General features: G+C 39.0%; 1 protein-coding gene across 1 annotated transcript in view; it reads right to left on the bottom strand.

Annotated features, from left to right (window-relative positions):
* The window catches only part of ANXA10 (annexin A10), a 51,193-nt gene that overhangs the window by 22,360 nt on the left and 8,494 nt on the right, over positions 1 to 20,339 (bottom strand). The window contains exons 2-6 of the mRNA XM_072120132.1: positions 12,151 to 12,235; positions 7,743 to 7,837; positions 4,482 to 4,595; positions 2,243 to 2,333; positions 443 to 522 (exon numbers count right to left, since the gene is read on the bottom strand). Of these exons, the coding sequence (XP_071976233.1) occupies positions 443 to 522; positions 2,243 to 2,333; positions 4,482 to 4,595; positions 7,743 to 7,837; positions 12,151 to 12,235 (465 nt within the window). The remainder of the gene's footprint in view (positions 1 to 442; positions 523 to 2,242; positions 2,334 to 4,481; positions 4,596 to 7,742; positions 7,838 to 12,150; positions 12,236 to 20,339) is intronic.

A 20,339-nucleotide genomic window follows, 5' to 3' on the forward strand; every position in this document is an offset into this window, starting at 1 on the left:
TTGGACACTAAACCACCTAAGGAAGTGTCATTGGTTTAGTGTCTCAAATGTCTCTTACAGGTTCTCAGCATCAGAAAAATGTGCCTGCTCCTTTATTGTAGAAACAGTGCAGTGCGTCTCTATGGACTGCGTCTGACACTGCAGTTCAGCCCCTTCAACGTAACAGGAAATTGTTCTGTAAAACAATGAATAGCCATTGTTGCTGAATTCATTTTTAATTCTACCCTGTCTTTGCTGAGATGACTATAATTTTCACTTTGTTCTGGGTGACAACTTTCCTAATCTACATTATGTCCGTGGCTATTTCCGTCAAGGCTGTATTGTCTCTTCTCAGTAAAAACCTTTTGTAAATGATGTCTTTTAATATGTAACAGTGTTTTTGTTTTATTTTCTTGTGTTGTCTGTGTTCTGGTTCTAGTTTACACATAACAGAATACAGTACCTGGGCTAAGTTTATTAAAGCATCTCTAAAATGCCCTGAGGTTTCGGAATAAATGTCTTGATCCAGATTGTTGCCATATTCTACAAAGGAAACAAATGTTTGCATATTATTTGAAATGTCATGCATGTTCTCTATAAAAACCTTCTTCCTTGCAATCAAACATCTGAAGTGCTGAGTACGTCACCAGAAATGTATCTATGAAGAACAATTAAAAACAGAGATGCAAGAAATATCTAAGACTCATCAGACTGTACTGAAAGCCATGGAATCCTGAAAACCTAAAGTAGAAATACTGGCTTCTATTCCCTTTACAATGCCATATAGTGATTTTAGTTAATCTTAATTATTTCATTGTTACTTTAGTTCGTTGTATGTGTTTGGTGCCAAAAAATAATAATATTTGCTGTACATACAGCATAGACCAGAAGTTTGAATCTCATTCAAAAAATTTTCTGTATTTTCATGACTGTAAAATTGTAGATTCACACTGAAGGCATCAAAACTATGAAAATATATGTGTGGAATTAGTAAAGAAAAATGAGTTGCCATCATTACTTTAAGAAATGAAGGTCAGTCAGTCTGAAAAATTGGGAAAACTTTGAAAGTTGCAAAAACCATCAAGTGCTACAAATAAACTGGCTCACATGAGGACTGCCCCAGGAAAGGAAGGCCAAGAGTCACCTCTGCTGCGGAGGATACGTTCATCCGAGTCACCAGCCTCAGAAATCCTTACAACAGAGGGCTAAATCTTTGATGTAAATCTAGTCTTAGCTGTGAGGAGATGCACAAAAGAAAAGATGCATCAAAGTGACAAAAATATACAGTATAAATGCATAAACAATAAAAAAAAGCCCCTGTGTCAGTTTTCTGTTCGAAATTATGCAAATTATTTTATGTGCAAAACACGTGGCTCTTTTCTGTCACAGCTGCGTTATTCTTCCAGCGACACAAATTTTGTCACTGAAATGGGCGTTATGGTGCACAGTTGGACCGTGCGCCACATTTAATATGCAAAATCTGACAGAAGTGGCTCGCACATCCTAAGTTTAAGGAGCACCAAAAAAAGTTTTGTCTGGGCAGTGCAGGGAGCACCAGATTCATGAAGAACGGGCGCCACAACAGTTTGCACTGTTTTTAGTAAATGTGCACCCGTGGGTTTGCGCTGGTTTTCTGATGGACTTTGCTGGTTCTTTTAGGTGAAAACTGCTTGCACAGGTATTTAAGAAGTGTACGCGCCTCTATTGTGTTGCACTCGACCATTTTGAGGCGTAGCATCATCCTGAAGAGCTTCGTCATCTCTACACTGAAGTACGCAAGAGCTACCCCCTGTTCTGACAGCTATAACACAGTTTTGGTTGGATAATACAGATGTCACTCAGAGCAGGGGGGAGGGGCTGTGGAGCATTTCAGTGTGGAGATAATTTAGCTCTTCTTAGCTCTGCTTTGTGCCATTCCAAAGAGGCAAAAAGACCTGAATTCCATGTTGCTCACCAGGAATTGTGACTTTTTCATTCCTTGTACACCAGAAAACTGCCATTATATATATGCCCCAATTGTATTGGTCAGTTATGGGAAAAACTATAAGTTTTCTTATTTGATTTTATTGTATTTATTGAGCAAAAATCATTAAGCAATGGGCTTTATCTATGTGTACATGTAATAAGCTTAATCACAGCTGCAATTCCTACTTTGATAAATAGTGCGAAAATAATTAGTTTGTTTCCACTGTGAAAGTTACAATGTAGACAATGCCACTGTTATCTAATTAGTTTAGAATATTGTGACTAAAGGAATACTCACGCATTAAATAGACTTCCTTCAGCTGGAATATATCTGAAGTTGTTCTTGAAGCTAAAATATCAATAAGGCAATTTTCATCTGTGCCGGCACCCTGGAAACAAGAACGTTATAAAAAAAAAAGATGTGACATAAGTAAACAAATTAAATGTTTGAAAAAACAGTATAATAGTGCAATGTACTCTATATATAACAACTCCCACCAATTCAGATGACTAATAAGGGACATGTACTTTTAGATTGGCTAGAAATGTACATTTTAATGAGACTGTTTTCTGGGAAAAAAGGAGGCATATGCTTCCAGTTGACACAATCTTATGACACAATTATTGCTTTAGGATATTTACAGTACTGTGCAAAGCACTTGTGAAAGCAATATGACAATGACCCCAAATATACAGCCAATGTCATTAAAATCTATTTTCACCCTGAACAAGGAAGAAATATGGCCGCCACAAAGCCTTCATCTCAACACTGCATAATGGGGTTATTTATCATTAGACAGGTGCTTGGGACAGTTCTATGTCTGTCTTCGGGACTCCGCTGCCCATCAGACTAATAAAAGTGGCTTTGGCTCTTTAATAAAAATTCTTATGGTCTACTTTCTGCCTGGGATTTTTTTTTCAAAAGGTCCCCAAAAAAATCTCAAAATGCATAAAAAGTCCCAGCGCATACAACAGCAGGGGACTGGAGTAACTTACAGACAAAGTAACTATGGAGTAACTATGGAGTAACAATGAGACAAAGTCATGAATCTGGCTTTGTAGTCCCTTTTAGCAGTCCCAAAAAACCTCAATGCGACAATTTTAAGACTAAATGACGTAAAAAAAAGCTCAGGAAAACCAATGATAAATAACCCCCAATATACGTATCTATATGTTTTATGAAGAGACTGGGGGATTGAAGCAGCCTACAGCACATCTACAGAATACAAGTGTTTAGGCTTCCAAGATGTTTGGAACAACCTTCCTGCTGCGTTCCTTCAAAAAAATCTGTGTAAGAGTATCTGGAGGAATTGATGCTTTTCGTCATGCCATTTATTGGTGCTGTCTTGGTACTCTGTTTGTTCACAAAGAGTATGTCAGTTGTGCATAGCATAAAGAGAATTCCCACTCTACAGCCTTGAATCATTCCTCTATAAAAGGTGTGGTGAAAATGAAACAGATTTTTCCAAAACTTTTATAACCTGTGCAATGTCTGGTAAAAGGAGGAACTAAGTAATATGTGTGGCCTTATTTGCTAGTAATCTTTTAAATAAATTAATAGTTTAAAACTTTAAAGGGACCTGTCATCGGGGACCTCATTTTCACTAAAGACAGGTTACATTACACCATTACACCTGCAGTGCAAATATGTATTTGTTCCTTCTCTGAGCATTTTCATTTCATTATTATTGTGTATTTTAATTTATTCACGCAGGGACAGATCTCACCACAAAAATTTCTTGATGAGTTGATTAGTGGCAGGGGAGTAACTACAGCAGTAGCCAAGGTAGCAGCTGCTATGGGGCCAAACTGTCAGGGCCAAACTGACACACTAAATAATGGAGAATGTGCAGCATTATAAACATATTATGCTGCACATTGTACAGCACAATATGTATATAACAGTGCACATCTTCCGCAGTATATAGCATGACTAGGGGCCTTCATCTCTAATTCCTGCTGTGTACTTCCCCCATGTGGCCAGCAGCTACTGGGGCAGATCTGCGTAAGTGCATAAATGTATATATCAGTGCATAAATGTGTGCATAAGTGTATACATGTGTGTAAGAGTATATAAATGTGTATGCAAATAAGTATATTTTCTGAGGGGGTAGTGGGGGGCCCCATTCAGAAGTCAGCCATGGGGTCCTTCCTCTAACTTGTTACACTCCTGATCAGTGGGGGCATTGGTTGTAAACAAGCATTAAGGAGGTGGCTGAAAGCTGAGGTGCATGGATTAAGGGATGAGGGATTGAGCAGCATGTGTGTTTAGATTTGAAATGCATCCAAACCAAAGCCCCCTGGGACTGAGTACACGATTCTGACAGGGAGCCAGTTGTTAAAATACACAATTATGATAAAATGAAATTGCTCAGAGAAGGGACAAAGACATTTTTGGAATGTAGTTGTAATTGGCTTTTGTCTTTAGTGAAAATGTGGTCCCTGGTGACAGGATCCCTTTAAATTGATTAAAAATATATTAAAATAAAAGCAAACGGGTAATCTTTTGAAAAAAGTGATCTTTAATATATTATTACCTTCATTGCGTGCCAGAGTTCATGGGCATCATAGGCTGGAGGAGAGTACATCAAGCCAACCATAACTTCCTTAAAATGACCATCAAGGTTTTCTCTCAAGTCCTCAAGTAAGTTCTTCGAACAAAATAAACACATAAAAAGTTGTAATTTTCCCATGACAATCGTATATCATTCTTTAAAACTTCACTTTTATTTATAAATGTAAAATTTCATGAGCACTACACAAAAACAGACAAAAGATGAATAAAAAATCTACATAAATCATACAATTTATTCAATAAATTCTCTATTCTCTGTTTTTTTCTGTCATTCTGAGATATCAATGCAATGGACTGAGGTGGATCCCAGAAAATGTGGGTTCAAGCGCTAGAAGATCATATGGGACAATTCTCTTCCCCTAAAGTGTTCAGTATAACAGGAGATCCTAACTTTACATTATACTGGTCAGGTTTTGCTGGTCACATGGGACATACGCTACCAGCCAAACTGTAAGTACAGGTGCAGCCTGTTATCTGCATATGAGTAGCCTATACCATGTACAGTCATCCTTAGACTCTACAGGAAGCACTTAGATATAGTTTTCCCTTTTCCACCTTGCAGTCTTATTTGCATATTTGATTCCCCAGTGTAGCACACAGCCATCGTATGCAAATGTGATCTGAAAAACTAGATCTCCACCAGAAGCTAGTTTCTTCCCAGATAAGACACTTATATCCAACACTGTGACTGTGGTAATCTTATATTTGTTATCTTTGTCCTCTTTCTTTCTAAAATCAACTTTTACAATTTTGCTAATAAGCCTGAAGGTCTCTTGGAGCAGTTACCATCTACATGCTGCAGCTTCACAAGCTGTTATACTATGCAGGAGCACTTCCCCCCTCCCACTGTTTGGGGAGGGAGAGACCATGTAACAATGTGTGAAGACAGAGCACAAAGGGGGCCTTGTGGCTCATTAGCATAATTTTAAAAGTTGATTTTGAAGGAAGGAGGCCATGGATAAGAAATATAAGAACATTACCATAGTCAAGGTGCCTGGATCTATTAGTAAGTGTCCTGGTTTATCCTGCTTGACATTGATGGAAGATTTCCTTTAAGAGGATATAAAGAGAAGGATAATCACACTGTTCTCCCAGCAGGCAGAGTTGGTAAAGTCCCTAGCTGCCCATGTGATGCAGTGCTAAGTCAGAAATAACAGACACCAACAGGGAAGACAGTGGAGCCACATTTATTAAAGTGTTTGCGCCTGTTTTCTGTCTGACTTTGCCTGCACATGTATTTATAAAGTGTCTACGCCAGTTTTGTATCACGGTTGCGCTGTGCCCGACAAGACACAGAAAAAATGTGCACCAAAAGGGGTGTGTTACTGCTAAGTTGCACCGTACGCCACATTTATTACTGACGTGCGCCACAATTCTTTCTGCCCCACAATTCTGCAGCATGAAAAAATGATTAATGAAGACCGGGCGCCAATTTTGATGAATCTGCCGCACCCTTCACACTCCACAGGTGAACTGCACATAGCACAGACTGCACGGGTTGTGATAAATGTGGGCCACTGTCTGACCTGAGCGGAGAAAAGGTGGTTTTACAGGGAATTAATCTCACCCTGCCCTGTTATGTATGTATGCATTAAAGTAGGAAGAGAGGTGCATGGATGTAATGATGGACAGTTGACAGTTGACTTATAAATTGAGTAAAGTAGCTTCTATTGTGTGATACTGCTTTGCAGCGTGTTCTCAGATTGAAGTAACGTCAGGTTTACATCTACATCTGTAGTTATTGATAATCAGCATGCCCTTAGGCTTCATGCACACTGTACAGCCAAGTGCAGGAGGCTGTATAGCACAGCATCTTTTACGCTCTGAAGCTTCACTCCCTGATGTACTTCATATGATGCACCCTTCCTTCATAGATGCTTTATATTATCCACATACTATTATATTAGAAGCATATGGAGAGATAGTGTAGCTCCAGACATACATGTAGCTTTGTAACTAACTTATTTTGTGTAACTAAAACGTCTTCCTAAATTTCCGGCTAGATATCTCTGTATCTATTTAATACAAAAAAAAAAAAAATGTTCTACTCCATAGTTTCCAGATCATAGCATTTCCATTTTATTCCTAATTCCTATGGAGATTATACTGTGTTAACCAGGTTTTCTACATAAAGGCTGTAAGTGTAATGTGCTATAATGTGTCTGCTTATAGCTTATAGTACAACCTGCAGTGTGTATGTAATTATGGCTGAAATACACTAAGAATAACATAATTATATAATTTCAATTATAATTCATTTTAACATTTAAGGGGTAGTCCAGTTTCAGCCAATAAATGTAATTTTTTTGAAAAAGTTATTCAATTTCCAATATCCTTTCTGCGTAAATTTTTTTCTAGATCTAGATCTCTACTTGCTGTCACTCAATATAAAGAATGGTCATGTGATGTCACACAGGTGCATGGCTCGTTATAAGGGAAGTGACTCTAAATAGCGTTTACCTGTGTGACATCACATGACCAAGGACCAATTTTCTATCCACTGGGTGTAAACATTGATCTTCCCATTGAATGACAGTAAGCAGAAAAGATTAGAAAAAGTCATTGCAGTATTTTTCGGACTATAAGGCGCACCGGAGTATAAGGCCTGCTAAAACGTCTAGGTTCATATATAATGCGCACTGGATTATAAGGCGCACCTGATTATAAGGATGAATGACCAGCAGGTGGCAGACCTGTGCACAGTTCAAGGCAGTTGTTGTCTGTAAGTACAGTTCATATATAAGGCGCACTGGACTATAAGGCGCACCTTTGATTTCTGAGAAAATCAAAGGATTTTTAGTGCGCCTTATAGTCCGAAAAATAGGGTACAAATATTTACATTATTTTCTGAAATCGGACAACCCCCTAAGGTACATATCCATTCCACCTTGGATCCGATTGTAAACCCCACTGCATCTTCACCAGTGTTTTTCTAGAGATGAAGATCTTCATTAGACCAATCACATGTCTCTGAGGTAGGTACTTCTGCAACCAGGAACTGTAACTGTCAGAGGTCCATGAGGCTTGTGATTGGTCCAGCAATGACAACAGCCACAACTGCAGAGGTAGTCACGGAATGACCTGAGGCGGAAGGGATAGGTAAGTTACATTATTGACTTTGGAAAGTCTTCACAGAGTTACACGTGATAAAGTAAATGTCCTTCATATGCAGATAGCAAATAAAGCAATGCCGGTAAATAGTAGATGTTCAGATATCTTATACCCTTCCATACAAACTCCCATAGGCCTCTGCAATCATAATTCTTTGTGCACTGCTGCGCTGGGTAAGAATATCAATCAAGACGTCCTTGTCACAACCTGGAGAGAAATAACATAGTTAACATTACATGTTTACTCCTGCAACACATAAATCATACAATGACACTGGATCTGTCCCTGTGTGCCCTTATTCTTCCTCATAATGGAACACAATTAGTAATAGAAACACCTATCATGTCTACATGCTCTCTACATATGGAGAATGGCCTTGATCATTTCTAGTTTTTTTTCCCACAAGCTTTTATACAGATGCTGTTTTGCTGTTGTAAACACTTTTGTCAGTCACAGATTTCAGGCTATATTTACATTCTGCATTAAGCCTTACTATATCATTTGGGATAATATTGTCTAAAATCACTATGTGCAGATTTCCTGGTATAGTAACATTACTGCAGTGATAAATAATTTAGACCTAGTGTTAAATGTTACATTTCTAGGGAAAGCATACGTGCAGGGTTTGTATGTTATGATTTTTCTATATAATAATGATACACTTAGTATACTAAGTTTATACTGCTCACCCTTGTCCCTCTCCATAGTAATACATGGCGCACGGCACTGTACTCTGGGGAAAGATCGGACATGTCCTACTTTCTCCCGGCTATGGAACGGTACGGTGCCGCACGTGTGCAGTACCATACCCCTCCCGTACGGCGCCGCTCGCCCATTGGTGTCTGGGAGGGAAGTATATATGGCGTATATACGTCGGCCATATATACGTCCCCCATATGACCGTGTGAATATAGCCTTAAAGGGAAAGTATGGTCAAGACCTTGTTTCTTAATATTTTTGATGAACTTTCCATTATCCAATATTCCATGGAATAAATTCCAAGACAAAATTCTAGATTGGATATTTTTCCATAAAGAAAGTAATTGAGCTCAACTATAATAGAAATTGTTACACATATTTGATTGCTGATAGTACAAAGTGACTATGGCCTTGAGGGAGACTTGCATGGCTAATGAAACAATGGACGGTTCACTTGTCTGGATGTTTCAAATCAAGACAAATACAAGGTTCCATCCTGATCACAAAGGGAACTGAATAGATGTACGTATAGCCTTGCATATATTGGCTCCATAGTAACCGTTCACTCAATTTTTTTTCCTATATAATAGTTTGTGAGAGATTTTCATTCTCTTCCAGATTCACAAATAAGAATCTGATAATTGCAATTCACATACTAATAAGTATTCTATAGAAATGCTTTCTTCTTGTGCGGATGTGGAGGTGGCAGAAAGGGTTTGAACTGGTGAAAGTAATGCTCTCTGTATGTCATTATGTCTGTTCTCTCAAGGCCGGCAGAAATATTCAAGTATAGAACGTAGAAGTACAGACATTCACTGAAATCTGTTACCCTACAAACTATTGTGGAGCGGCTATTTGCAGTAGTAGTAGGGGGACAGGCACTTTGCTACTTTATTCACATTTCTGTTCACTGCAGTGGTACAGGTGAGATAGAAGAGGAGCTGCAACAGTTTTAGGGGCCCGGGTGATAAATGAATAGTGGAAACCAATTGTAGCACTCCAATAGTATAGACTCAAGCCTGAGCTGCCATTTCATTCACTTTCTGAGCACTGGTCACTCATGAAAAGTCCACAGACCCTCACTATTACTTATTCTATATCCCGTGAATAGATAACAATGAAACTCGGTTCAACCCCTTTAACATAAAATCTTGAATTAAGCAATAGGTTACTTTCTGATGAGACATTCCTTATATATTTTTAGGTGTTATATAAATATATAGATCCTCACTTTACACTACCGGCAATGCCCAGGTTACGTGCAAGATAGGTTCCATATGTTTGTTCTTAAGTTGAATTTGTATGTAAGATGAAACTGTTTATTTTAAAATTGTAGATCCAGACAATAAATGTTTTGCTCCAGTGACAAATTAACAATTTCAAAATTTTTTGCTGTAATTGGACCAAGGATTATCACTAAAGCTTCATTACAGAAACTTTACAGCTGATCATTGCAGTTTGGGACTATAGTAAAGCATCCAGAGAGCTTCACCAGAGGTCACAGTGGGCAGAGAGGTCCATTTTTAACTAGGGGTCTTCAGTAAGCCAGGTGTCCTTAAGTAGGGGTCCTCCCGTATTGGAAAACTACTTAACAAAATTCAATATATATCTCCCTGCCTGTATAAGATACAACGCACAAAAGTGTAAAAGGGGCATAAATGTTCATCTTTCATAGCGCAACCTTTAAGGTTTTCCTTGATCAAAATGATATAGTAGAACATGTAGTCATTCTCTAACGTGGCAGAATTTGTGGAGGGAGGTCAGTAACAAAATGTCTCTTCCCTACCATTTAATATGATGATACAGGGTGCTGTGCATGCAGAATGCTTTATGTAATGGAGACATCAGATTGTGTTGCTGGAAATTTAGTACACACTGTACGTTTATCTTTGCATAAAAGAATAGCTGGTTAATTTATAGCGCACAACTTTTGATCTGTGCTGAGAATAAATTGCTAATGAGATGTCTAAATTTATAATTGCCTATAACTCTGCCTAGCATTGGTATATACCCGATTAAAATTCAATGTAGATGCATCATTTAAACCGTAAACTGAATATATCTCAGATGAGCAACATTTTTGCCTTTAGCATACAGTGCTTAGTAATTAAACTCTATTAAATCCCTTGTAGATGGAGTCTTGTGTGGAACAGTCGTTAAAGTGCTTAAAATGATCAGTTATCAAAAAGTGTGCTAAATAGCAGAAACAATTGAAGCAAAGCTCATGTCGGACTCATTAATGATAGCCATCTTGTGCTGATGAAGTGGGGGCTGGAATGGCATTTATATTATTGATTGCTTCATTACAATATCTAAACTCAAACCATCAGAGGATCCTATTATTATTTTTGATGGATTTTGTGGCTGGTAGGCTCAGTTGACACTAGCCTCATGGCTTCATTTTTGACAGCTCTGATGGATTTGTTTCACAAATAATCCAATTGACCTATAATAGGACCCATCAGAGATTTGGTGTATTTGAGGGTAAGAATGGTGATAGAGACTATATTCTTTTTTGTGTCAAATGAACTGGAATGAGTTTTCAATGAGTTCAATGAGTTCAAAATGCATAGGCCAGATAAATACTGCATCCTTGGAAATGCATATGTAATAGAATATAAATAAAAGTAATTGGGGGTCATTTGGGGTTATTTGCCCCTTCCCTGAGCTGTTTTTGTGCCTTTTGTGAGTCTATTTTTTGCACCTGATTTATCTTTGTCTAATAAAATTTTTTCGTACTTTATTAGGCGCAAATTTTTTTTTAAAAAAAGGCGCAATTTTGTAGAACAAATCAAACCAATGCCTTCCCGAAAACATGGTCTGGACTGGCGTGATATTGCTTAATTATTTGCGCCCATATAGGCCTAAATCAATTCAAAATAAGGCACAAAGATCTGGAAGCAAAAATACAAAGACAAAGTAGGCACAAACCAGGAAACTGCTACACAGCAACAACGCTGACAAACTCCTGGAAAAAGGTGCAAGAAATTGCGCAAAAACCCAAATGCCCCCAAAAAGTCACTGAAATACAACCAAAAAAGGTGCATCAGACTAATATAGATGGCCCCCATTATATTTTATTATTTGGAGGTAACGTAGAGACTTTACTTTTTATTTCTTATTTTTTTGCCATATTTTTCAATGAGGTAAATATTATTCACTACCTGCAAAAGAAAGCTATGGAAAGGGAACCTGTCATCAGGAGCATTTTTTCTGCTTCCTGATGTCCTCATAGAGAATAGTGTGCTAATTGTCAAAGTGTTTTTATAATAAAACTGACATTTTCAGATAAAAAGAAAAGTTAAAAGTTTTCCTTTCTGTATGCAAAGTAGTGTCCCCTGTCTCATGGGAGAGGCCAGTGAGGAGTGGTTTCCCTCCTTATCTTCGGAAAACCGCTCCGTCATGTGTCTTTTTTAAATAGGAGGCATATGGGTGTTTATTTAATTAGTAATAGACGCTCGACGGAGAGGTTTCCCGAGGGTGGGAGAAGGACCGCTTCTCACTGGCCACTCCCACAGGACACTGCTCTGCAGAGAGAAAGGTAAACTTTTATCTAACTTTTCCTTTTAACAGAAAAGGCCAGTTATGGCAATGTGCACACTATTCTCTATGGGACATGGGGGAGCCAGAAGAAGGCCTCTGATGACAGGTTCCCTGTTTACAGGTGTAGATTTTTGACAGTATGGTGGTAGCAACAGTATAGGGATATTATATATGCAATTGATCATACTGTAACATGCTGCAACTCTCACAGAAACTTTCTTTATGCACATGAAATAGTAGGATAATCTTATGTATTAACATTACAGTATAATACAGACCAAATCCTTGAAGAGCTCCTCCAATTAGTTGTGCATCCATCATGGGGTCACAATTGGGGTTTAAAAAAATTGTCCCCTGGACCTGCTGAATTTATTAAAAAAAAAAAAGATTACACATTGAACACAGAGATATCGCTACTGCACAATGATTACACAAAGCTCTACACAAAATCTTATCATCAACAGCTATAATAACTCTCAAAAAAGAAACTTTATCTAGTCAAAGTTACTCTTACACATAGTGGACCAGAAGTGACATAGGCAGTAGTCACAGAATATAGCGATTATGTTCCCTACGAAAACTACATGGTCCAAAATCTGAGTGGTACGGGGCCAAGGAAACTACTGTAATATTCAACTACAGACGTAAAAAGTATATATATATATATACATATATATATTTAATGCTGCATGCTCTTTATCAATCACTAATCTGGGGACACTGGGCCCAGGGGCTTGACTACATGGGTAGCAGGCAAAGCAGCTGCTATGGGGCCTGCAGTGTCAGGGGCCTCCACACCCGACATGCCACACTAAAGAATAGAGGATGTGCACCATTATATACATATTATACTGCACACTTTACACCATAATATGTATATAACACTGCAATATCATCTATAATATACAGCATGAATCGGAAGCTCATATAAGAAATGTCAGGGGAGAGGGAGGGAAAAGCAGAACAACAAAGGACTAGGGATCTCATGGGATGTCATTCCCACTGTGTACTTCCCCCATTTGGTACCGCAGCTACTGGGACAGATCTGTGTAATTGCATAAATCTGTGCGCATACGTGTATATATGTGTGTAAGAGTGTATAAATATAGATGTAGACAGCCACATACAGCACATTTAACCACTCTGCTAAACTTATTTCTTAGACCTGTTGCTATGGAATCAAATTCATTACTGAAACCCTTTATATATAAACTATAAAAAAAACATATTTAAAAAGGAATAAATGAAGACAGCCCTGACATTATGAGCTTTCATTTCACATAGAAATGGGAGGAGTAACATAATAGATACCGTAAATAAAGAGAAATTTACCAAGCTCTTTATTGTGGCAGTGGTAAAACCTGTATAATTGTATCACTAGCCAGTATCTAAGAAAAACTGTGTGAAAACTGTAATGTGAAGAGATAAGGCTTTATGTATACATAGAGCATAGCACATTGGAGATATCTCTGACATTCAACATTTGAACATAATCAACATGTAGGGCCTGTCCTGCCCCTGCCTGGGCAGGTCATGTGATCCCCACATTTTTGGCTGTAGTCGGTTGGTTGCAGTGTATCCAGTATGGCCAGTGTTGTGGTGAGACCCATCTTAGTGATAGCAGTTAGACTTTCTTGCTCTGTTACCATAGTAATGATGTGTGTAAGATCATAACTGGGAGCAGAGCATAAGAGGGAGGAGGAGTTACAGAGAACTATTGGATCATGGGACTTGTAGTTTCCACTGGTGGCCATCTTGGTGATAACTCTGCCCTCTTTAGAAAGCCCATAACATTTTATGTAAACTAATGGGAAAGGTTTATTTTCTGCTTTTTTGTCTACTATATCTTAATAAAAGTAACAGATATGTAACAATATAAATACATGACATAAAAAGGAGAAATTAAGTGGATACTACACCAAACTAAAAAGTAATTGCGTAAATGCTTAACTTTACACCATATCATGTTGTCTGTTTTTTTGTGGGATGACAGATGGACAGACTACTATCTATTATTTTACTGATTGCTGACCTTTACACAAAACACACAGGAGTATAAAAGCCAAAGAGAGGTGTACATGCAATTTACTTGAATAATGGAAAACATTTTAAAAGTGCAAATACAAAAGTGCAGTGGACCATAGCAGCCATTTCGACATTTGCTATTGTTGCGTGAACTATATTATACCAATCACAGTTAATCTCTAACGTACTAGGAAAGGTAACTACATTGTCACATTTCTATTAGTAAATAACTTTAAATATAACATAAAGACCTAACAGGGCACATTTACTCACCCGGTCACTGGAGTTCACAGAATTGTCCGTCTATAATGCAGCGTGAGGCGTTTCACTAAGATTGTGCTCCTGATATCATGAATGTGTCGCTTCCCCGTTTATGTCCGACAGAGTTCACCATCTTTTTAGTGGGGCATCTTAGGGCTAGGGCTTACGACACAATTTAAAAGTTAAATCCCACGCTCAGTCCAAATCAGTCGGACCCTCCAACGGTGCACCCCCTAATTTGTGTTGCATGGAAGCCAGCACATCTGTGTCAAAACAGGATCACGTGTGGCACAATCTCGGTGCACACCCTTATTAAATACCTGTGCAAGCAGTACTGTATATACTCGAGCATAAGCCGACCCGAGTATAAGCCGAGGCCCCTAATTTTACCACAAAAAACTGGGAAAACCTATTGACTCGAGTATAAGCCGGGGGTGGGAAATGCATTGGTCACAGCCTCTCCAGTATGTAGCCAGCCAGCCCCTGCCCCAGTGTATGTAGCTTGCCAGCCCCTGCCCCAGTGTATATAGCCTGCCAGCCCCTGCCCCAGTGTATATAGCCTGCCAGCCCCTGCCCCAGTGTATATGGCCTGCCAGCCCCTGCCCCAGTGTATATATCCGCCCCCTTCCCCGTTGTGCAGCACAACAATACCGGATGGATCGCACAGAAGATCTATGGGTGCCGCCAGAAAGGCGAGTTTTGATTTATTTATTTTTTTGACTCGAGTATAAGCCGACTTTGGGTTTTTCAGCGCTTAGTAAATGATCCTCAATCTGTTCAACGCGGTGAAATAAGGGAAGCAATATGGCTTCTGACTCATCTGCTTTTTGTTGTTCACATAGTGACTGCTGTGCATGGTACATTGAATACTGTAGAGCAATGATACTATTACATACAATTTTCCTGATTCAGAAATAGGTTTTGTTCAATTCTCAGCTATCTCATCAGTAGGGACGGATTAAGACTGGCTTGGGCCCTGGGCTGTATGAATATTACAGCTTCTACATGTTTGGAATTCATATCCTACATATGGTACTAAAAGCTTCTTGGAGAATGGAGGACGCATCTGTTCCACCTACTTTCACTCTGCGGTTTGAGGATCTTTGGAGGTCCTTCAAAGGTCCTGACATGGCTCTTGTATAAATGCGTATTGAGAGAAGAAACAGATGTATAAGGTCTTTCTGTAGGTTGAGGTCCTTCTCAATCAAATTTGCCCCAATCGCCAATCGCCTATATTATAATCCACTACTGCTCATTAGTTATCAGATTTTGCGGCTAAAAAAAAAGGGTAAAACATATAGAATCGGGAAAAAGCTTTCCATTTACCTTACTTCTGTATAATTCTGCTATACATTTGGTTTTGGCTCACAATAACTGATAAAAAATGATGATGAAAAATTAGATGTCAATTTGCCCTTAAAGGGAACCTGTCACCACATTTGTACATATACAGCCAGTGACAGGTTCCTATAGAGCCCTGACTGACACCCTTCTTTTAGCAAAAAATTTTTTCCCCTACACATCCCCATAACTCAATGTTATCTTATATTACCTGGAATCAAAAGAGGCGTGTCTTACTTGGCCGGCCGCTATCAACTACTCCTCCCCATGCATTATGCCTCCTTACTATTCAACAGTTTATGTCATGTGATCAGGGTGATGTCATCAAAGATCCTGTGTCCTTTACATTTACAAAATGTACCCCATGTATGTGTCTAATGACATGAAATCACAGCAGCCTCCATGGATTTCTACTCCTCCTTATCCTCCAAGGAGGCTGATGTGATTTCATGTGATCACATACATACATACATTACAGTGTGGTTACAGTTTGCTGATGTTAGGTTTCTAAAGGACCTGAGATAATGTCACTTTGATCACATAACATAAATGTAACACAAAGCAGAGCTGCGAGTCAAAATAAGGGGCATGGTTTACTGGCAGCCCAGGAGAGAAAAGAGTCACAGCCAGCAGACACGAGTCAGGAAAACTAATTTGAAAAACAACTGTAATTAAGTAACAAAATTGTGGCGCACGTCATAATAATAAATGTGGCACAAACTCCCGAGCATGGTGCTGGCACTGATCGTGGGCACTATGTCTCGATCGCCTCCAGCAACGCTGTTGGCGGCTTCAAAAAGATGGCGACGATCTTGCCGAGGGATCCGTCACCATGATAGCTTCAGTTCTTCCGAAGACCCAAGGCTGTCTTGTTTTAACCCTTTCATTACAATGCAAGCCCACAAGAAAACGGCACAAATAATTTTATTCACCATTTGCACTGTATTTGGATTTTTTTTCCTGCTTCCCAGTAAATACCATCACTACAAAGTGCAAGTTGTTAAGCAGAAAACAAGACATCACAGGGCTCTTTAAGGGGAAAAATAAAGAAATATAGACTTTTGAAGGTGGGGAGTGAAAAATGGAAGTGAAAAAACTTTTAAGGTCATTAAGGGGTTAAAGTCACTTAAAAGCTGAGTTGTCACTCAAAAAGTGAGGTTTGCGATTTTCATAAAAATTAGAAAAATTACACTTAGTTCTAAGCCTCATAACATCCTACAAAAATCAGAGGACACATAAAATATCATCCCAACATAAAGCAGACATTCCAGAAATGTTAGTTAATGTATCAAGCTCTTTGGGTAGACGCTGGAAAGCAGAACATTTAAAACTTTGAAAATGAAAAATTTTTTTGAAATGTTGCCAAATTTGCATTTCTTTTGAAAACAAAAATGAAAACTTATCACTTAAATTTTACAAATAACATGAAGTACAATGTGTCTCCAGAAAACAATCTCAAAATTACCTGTTAAAGCGTTTCAAAGTTATAACCAAGTATTGTAACACACAGATTCACAAAATCGAGTCTAGTCATTAAGCTGAAAACAAGCACCGGTGATAAGGGGTTAAACAAATCTTAAAGGACATCTACCATCAGATTACTGGTGGTAGAATGTCCTAATTAGGTAGCTTGTTCTGTCTAGGGGACAGGGAAGGGGGGGGGCTGTTTTTTTTACAGCTTTTATTGCAAGTTTAATACTGAAATATTAACTTTGTAGGAGGTGCTTAGGAAGACTGCGCCCAATCTCCTCCTGGCTTCCCCGGCTTTTAATATACAATCACCGGCCACTTTATTAGGTACACCATGCTAGTAACGGGTTGGACCCCCTTTTGCCTTCAGAACTGCCTCAATTCTTCGTGGCATAGATACAACAAGGTGCTGGAAGCATTCCTCAGAGATTTTGGTCCATTTTGACATGATGGCAACACACAGTTGCCGCAGATTTGTCGGCTGCACATCCATGATGCGAATCTCCCATTCCACCACATCCCAAAGATGCTCTATTGGATTGAAATCTGGTGACTGTGGAGGCCACTTGAGTACAGTGAACTCATTCCCCATACTGATGCTCGGTTTGAACTGCAGGAGATTGTCTTGACCATGTCTACATGCCTAAATGCACTGAGTTGCCGCCATGTGATTGGCTGATTAGAAATTAAGTGTTAACGAGCAGTTGGACAGGTGTACCTAATAAAGTGGCCGGTGAGTGTATGCACTCCCCCGCTGCAAGCCTCCTCCTGCTGCCAGCTGGGGAACTAGGAGAGAGCACTCGCTGCAGATCTGACGTCATTGGGAGAATCGCAGCGGCAAGCGGCGTGCATATATTAAAATTCGGGGAAGCCGAGAGGTGCCTGGGCGCTGCCAGTCAAGGCGCCTCCATCACTTTTACAAAGTTAATGGGGGTCATTTACTAAGGGCCCGATTCGCGTTTTCCCGACGTGTTACCCGAATATTTCCGATTTGCGCCGATTTTCCCTGTATTTCCATGTATTGCTGGATCGCGAACGGACCAGGTAAGTAAATCTGCCCCAATATTTCAGTATTACACATGCAATAAAAGCTGTAAAAAACAGCCCCCCCATCCCCTATATATGGAACAAGCAACCTAATAAGGACACTCTACCACCAGTAATCTGTTGGTAGATGTCCTTTAAATCTCCACAGACATATCCTATGAAGACTTTACATTGTGAACCTTTTTTGAATATCTCTTTTCAAGTGTGATAATGCCATTAGACTTTTTATATTGCGGATGTAATATTGTAAGAATTTATAAAGTTTATCAGAGCAAAACTGATCTCTGATTTTGATAAATCTTCCCTGATTGCTGAATACTGCACTTTGATCTCTAATTTTGTTTTATGTTGAAAACAAGCATGTTTTTTATCGCCATCCTCGTGACCTTGTGTATGACATTCCCATGGTTGTATTGCCATATTTTGTATTCTCTGATCTGTGGATGTACAGCAAATGCTCTAAACCCTGGTGGAACTGAAGGGACATGCAGACAAATAGTCCAAAAAAAGATTTAGGTTTAGCTACACCCAGCCTTGACATTGTGTGTGTTCACAATTTGCTTGTAGGCAGAAACTTTAAAGCTGCTACTTGGAAATTGTGGCAGCAAATTCCAAATATATCTTAAGCCACGGGCAGAAGCTTTCTAGAAGATAATGGACTGTCACTTCTACATGGTCCCACCACTTTTGTTTGATATTCAGGTTTATGTTCCCATAATTCTCTGATAACATCCGAGAGAATGGTTTTTTAAACCCTGTAGACCTGAAACCTCATGGTTCATTGAATTGCAGCAATGGAAAAAGCCTTAATAAAGTAGAAAAAGAAGGAATGTAGTGACAAACTGGATAACTATGTCAGTAAGCTGTAGCTTCATTTTAAACTCCAGGTCAGGCCAATAACTAATAGATAATATAACATCAGAGAGAAACTATTTCTGATGTGATTTTTTTTTTTGCATAACCGGATTTTACATATGTTTTATTGTGAACTAGGAAAAAGAGTGTAGCAAGTTTTACCCCTTATTTCAACTTGGTTCTGTCAACCTGATATATATTCTGTAAATCAATGTAAATGATCTTGTTCAGACTCATAGAGGTTTCACAATGGTCTATAGTGTTACAGGTGCCCCTGCGATCCACATCTCGGATCGCAGGCACACCCATGCCCCTCTCCGTGGTGGCACACTGTCCTGAGCGCACTCGCCTCTCCGTATTCCTACTCCTGTCTGTGGTTCTTTTAAAGCCGGCTGCTCACAGCAACCCCTACTAGATCTTACTGCCCTTTGCCTATGAGACAGCTTTCCACAGTGTTTAATTCCCTAGTGTTGACGACCTGGTGGCACCACACCACAGCAAGACCATCCTACTTTGAGTCAGGCTCTGGTGAAGACCGGGTGCCACTTGTGTCATCATCCATGGTGGTACAGGGGGTTCACTACCCTGAAGACTGACATATAGAACTTATAAAATGGTTTTATGGGAAAAAAACCCAGAGGACTTGTGGGTGTGAAGGTAAAACTGGTCAACCAACGAATGAAGTGGAACATTGTAGAAGTAGTGGTCATTTTGGTTTTTTGCAGGTTTTGGCATACACACACAAACACACACACACACATAAATATATATTTCTTTTATATATACTTTTCTCAAAACAATCTAACACTTTGATGTGTTAGATTATTTTCTCATAAAATGGGGACAATTCTTTAATGGTTCAATCTTTTTAACTATTGCTTGAGATCTGGAAGTCATTGCAGACAACTTGCCTCTCATCAATTCTTTAAAATCCAGAGTAGTTCTAGACAGGATCAATGGTATGTGAAGTTTAGGAGTGACAAATACTAGCATGGTAAAACTTAAGCAATAGTTGTGATATAGCTGTAATCATCTTCAATGCACAAATAAGTAGGCTTAACATATAGACAGAAATCAGCAAAGTGTCTTCTAATGTGAATCCATGGGATAAGAGAGGTACTGAGAGGGTACATGTGTAACTACTGGGGGGAATTACATTAAGACTGGCGTTATGCATGCCAGTCTTTATATTCCAACACCGTCAGCCACCTGGATGCTGGATCAACTTAGTAGATCCAGAAGCCTTCTCTGCCTGGTCGGATCTGTTACATGATCCCTCTCTTGATAAATAAACCACCTTTAGAGAAGGTTTAACATAATGAGGGAGATTTATCAGTTTTCTGCCACACTGTAAGAAATTGTGATTATTTTTGTGCCTATTATTGGTGTCAGAATATGGCAAGACAGGAATTTTTTTGTACAAAAGATTCAAGTTGTTTATAAATATTGGAAATTGAAGTGCATTTAA

The sequence above is a fragment of the Engystomops pustulosus genome, chromosome 1 (assembly GCF_040894005.1).
Source record: "Engystomops pustulosus chromosome 1, aEngPut4.maternal, whole genome shotgun sequence".
Taxonomy (NCBI): domain Eukaryota; kingdom Metazoa; phylum Chordata; class Amphibia; order Anura; family Leptodactylidae; genus Engystomops; species Engystomops pustulosus.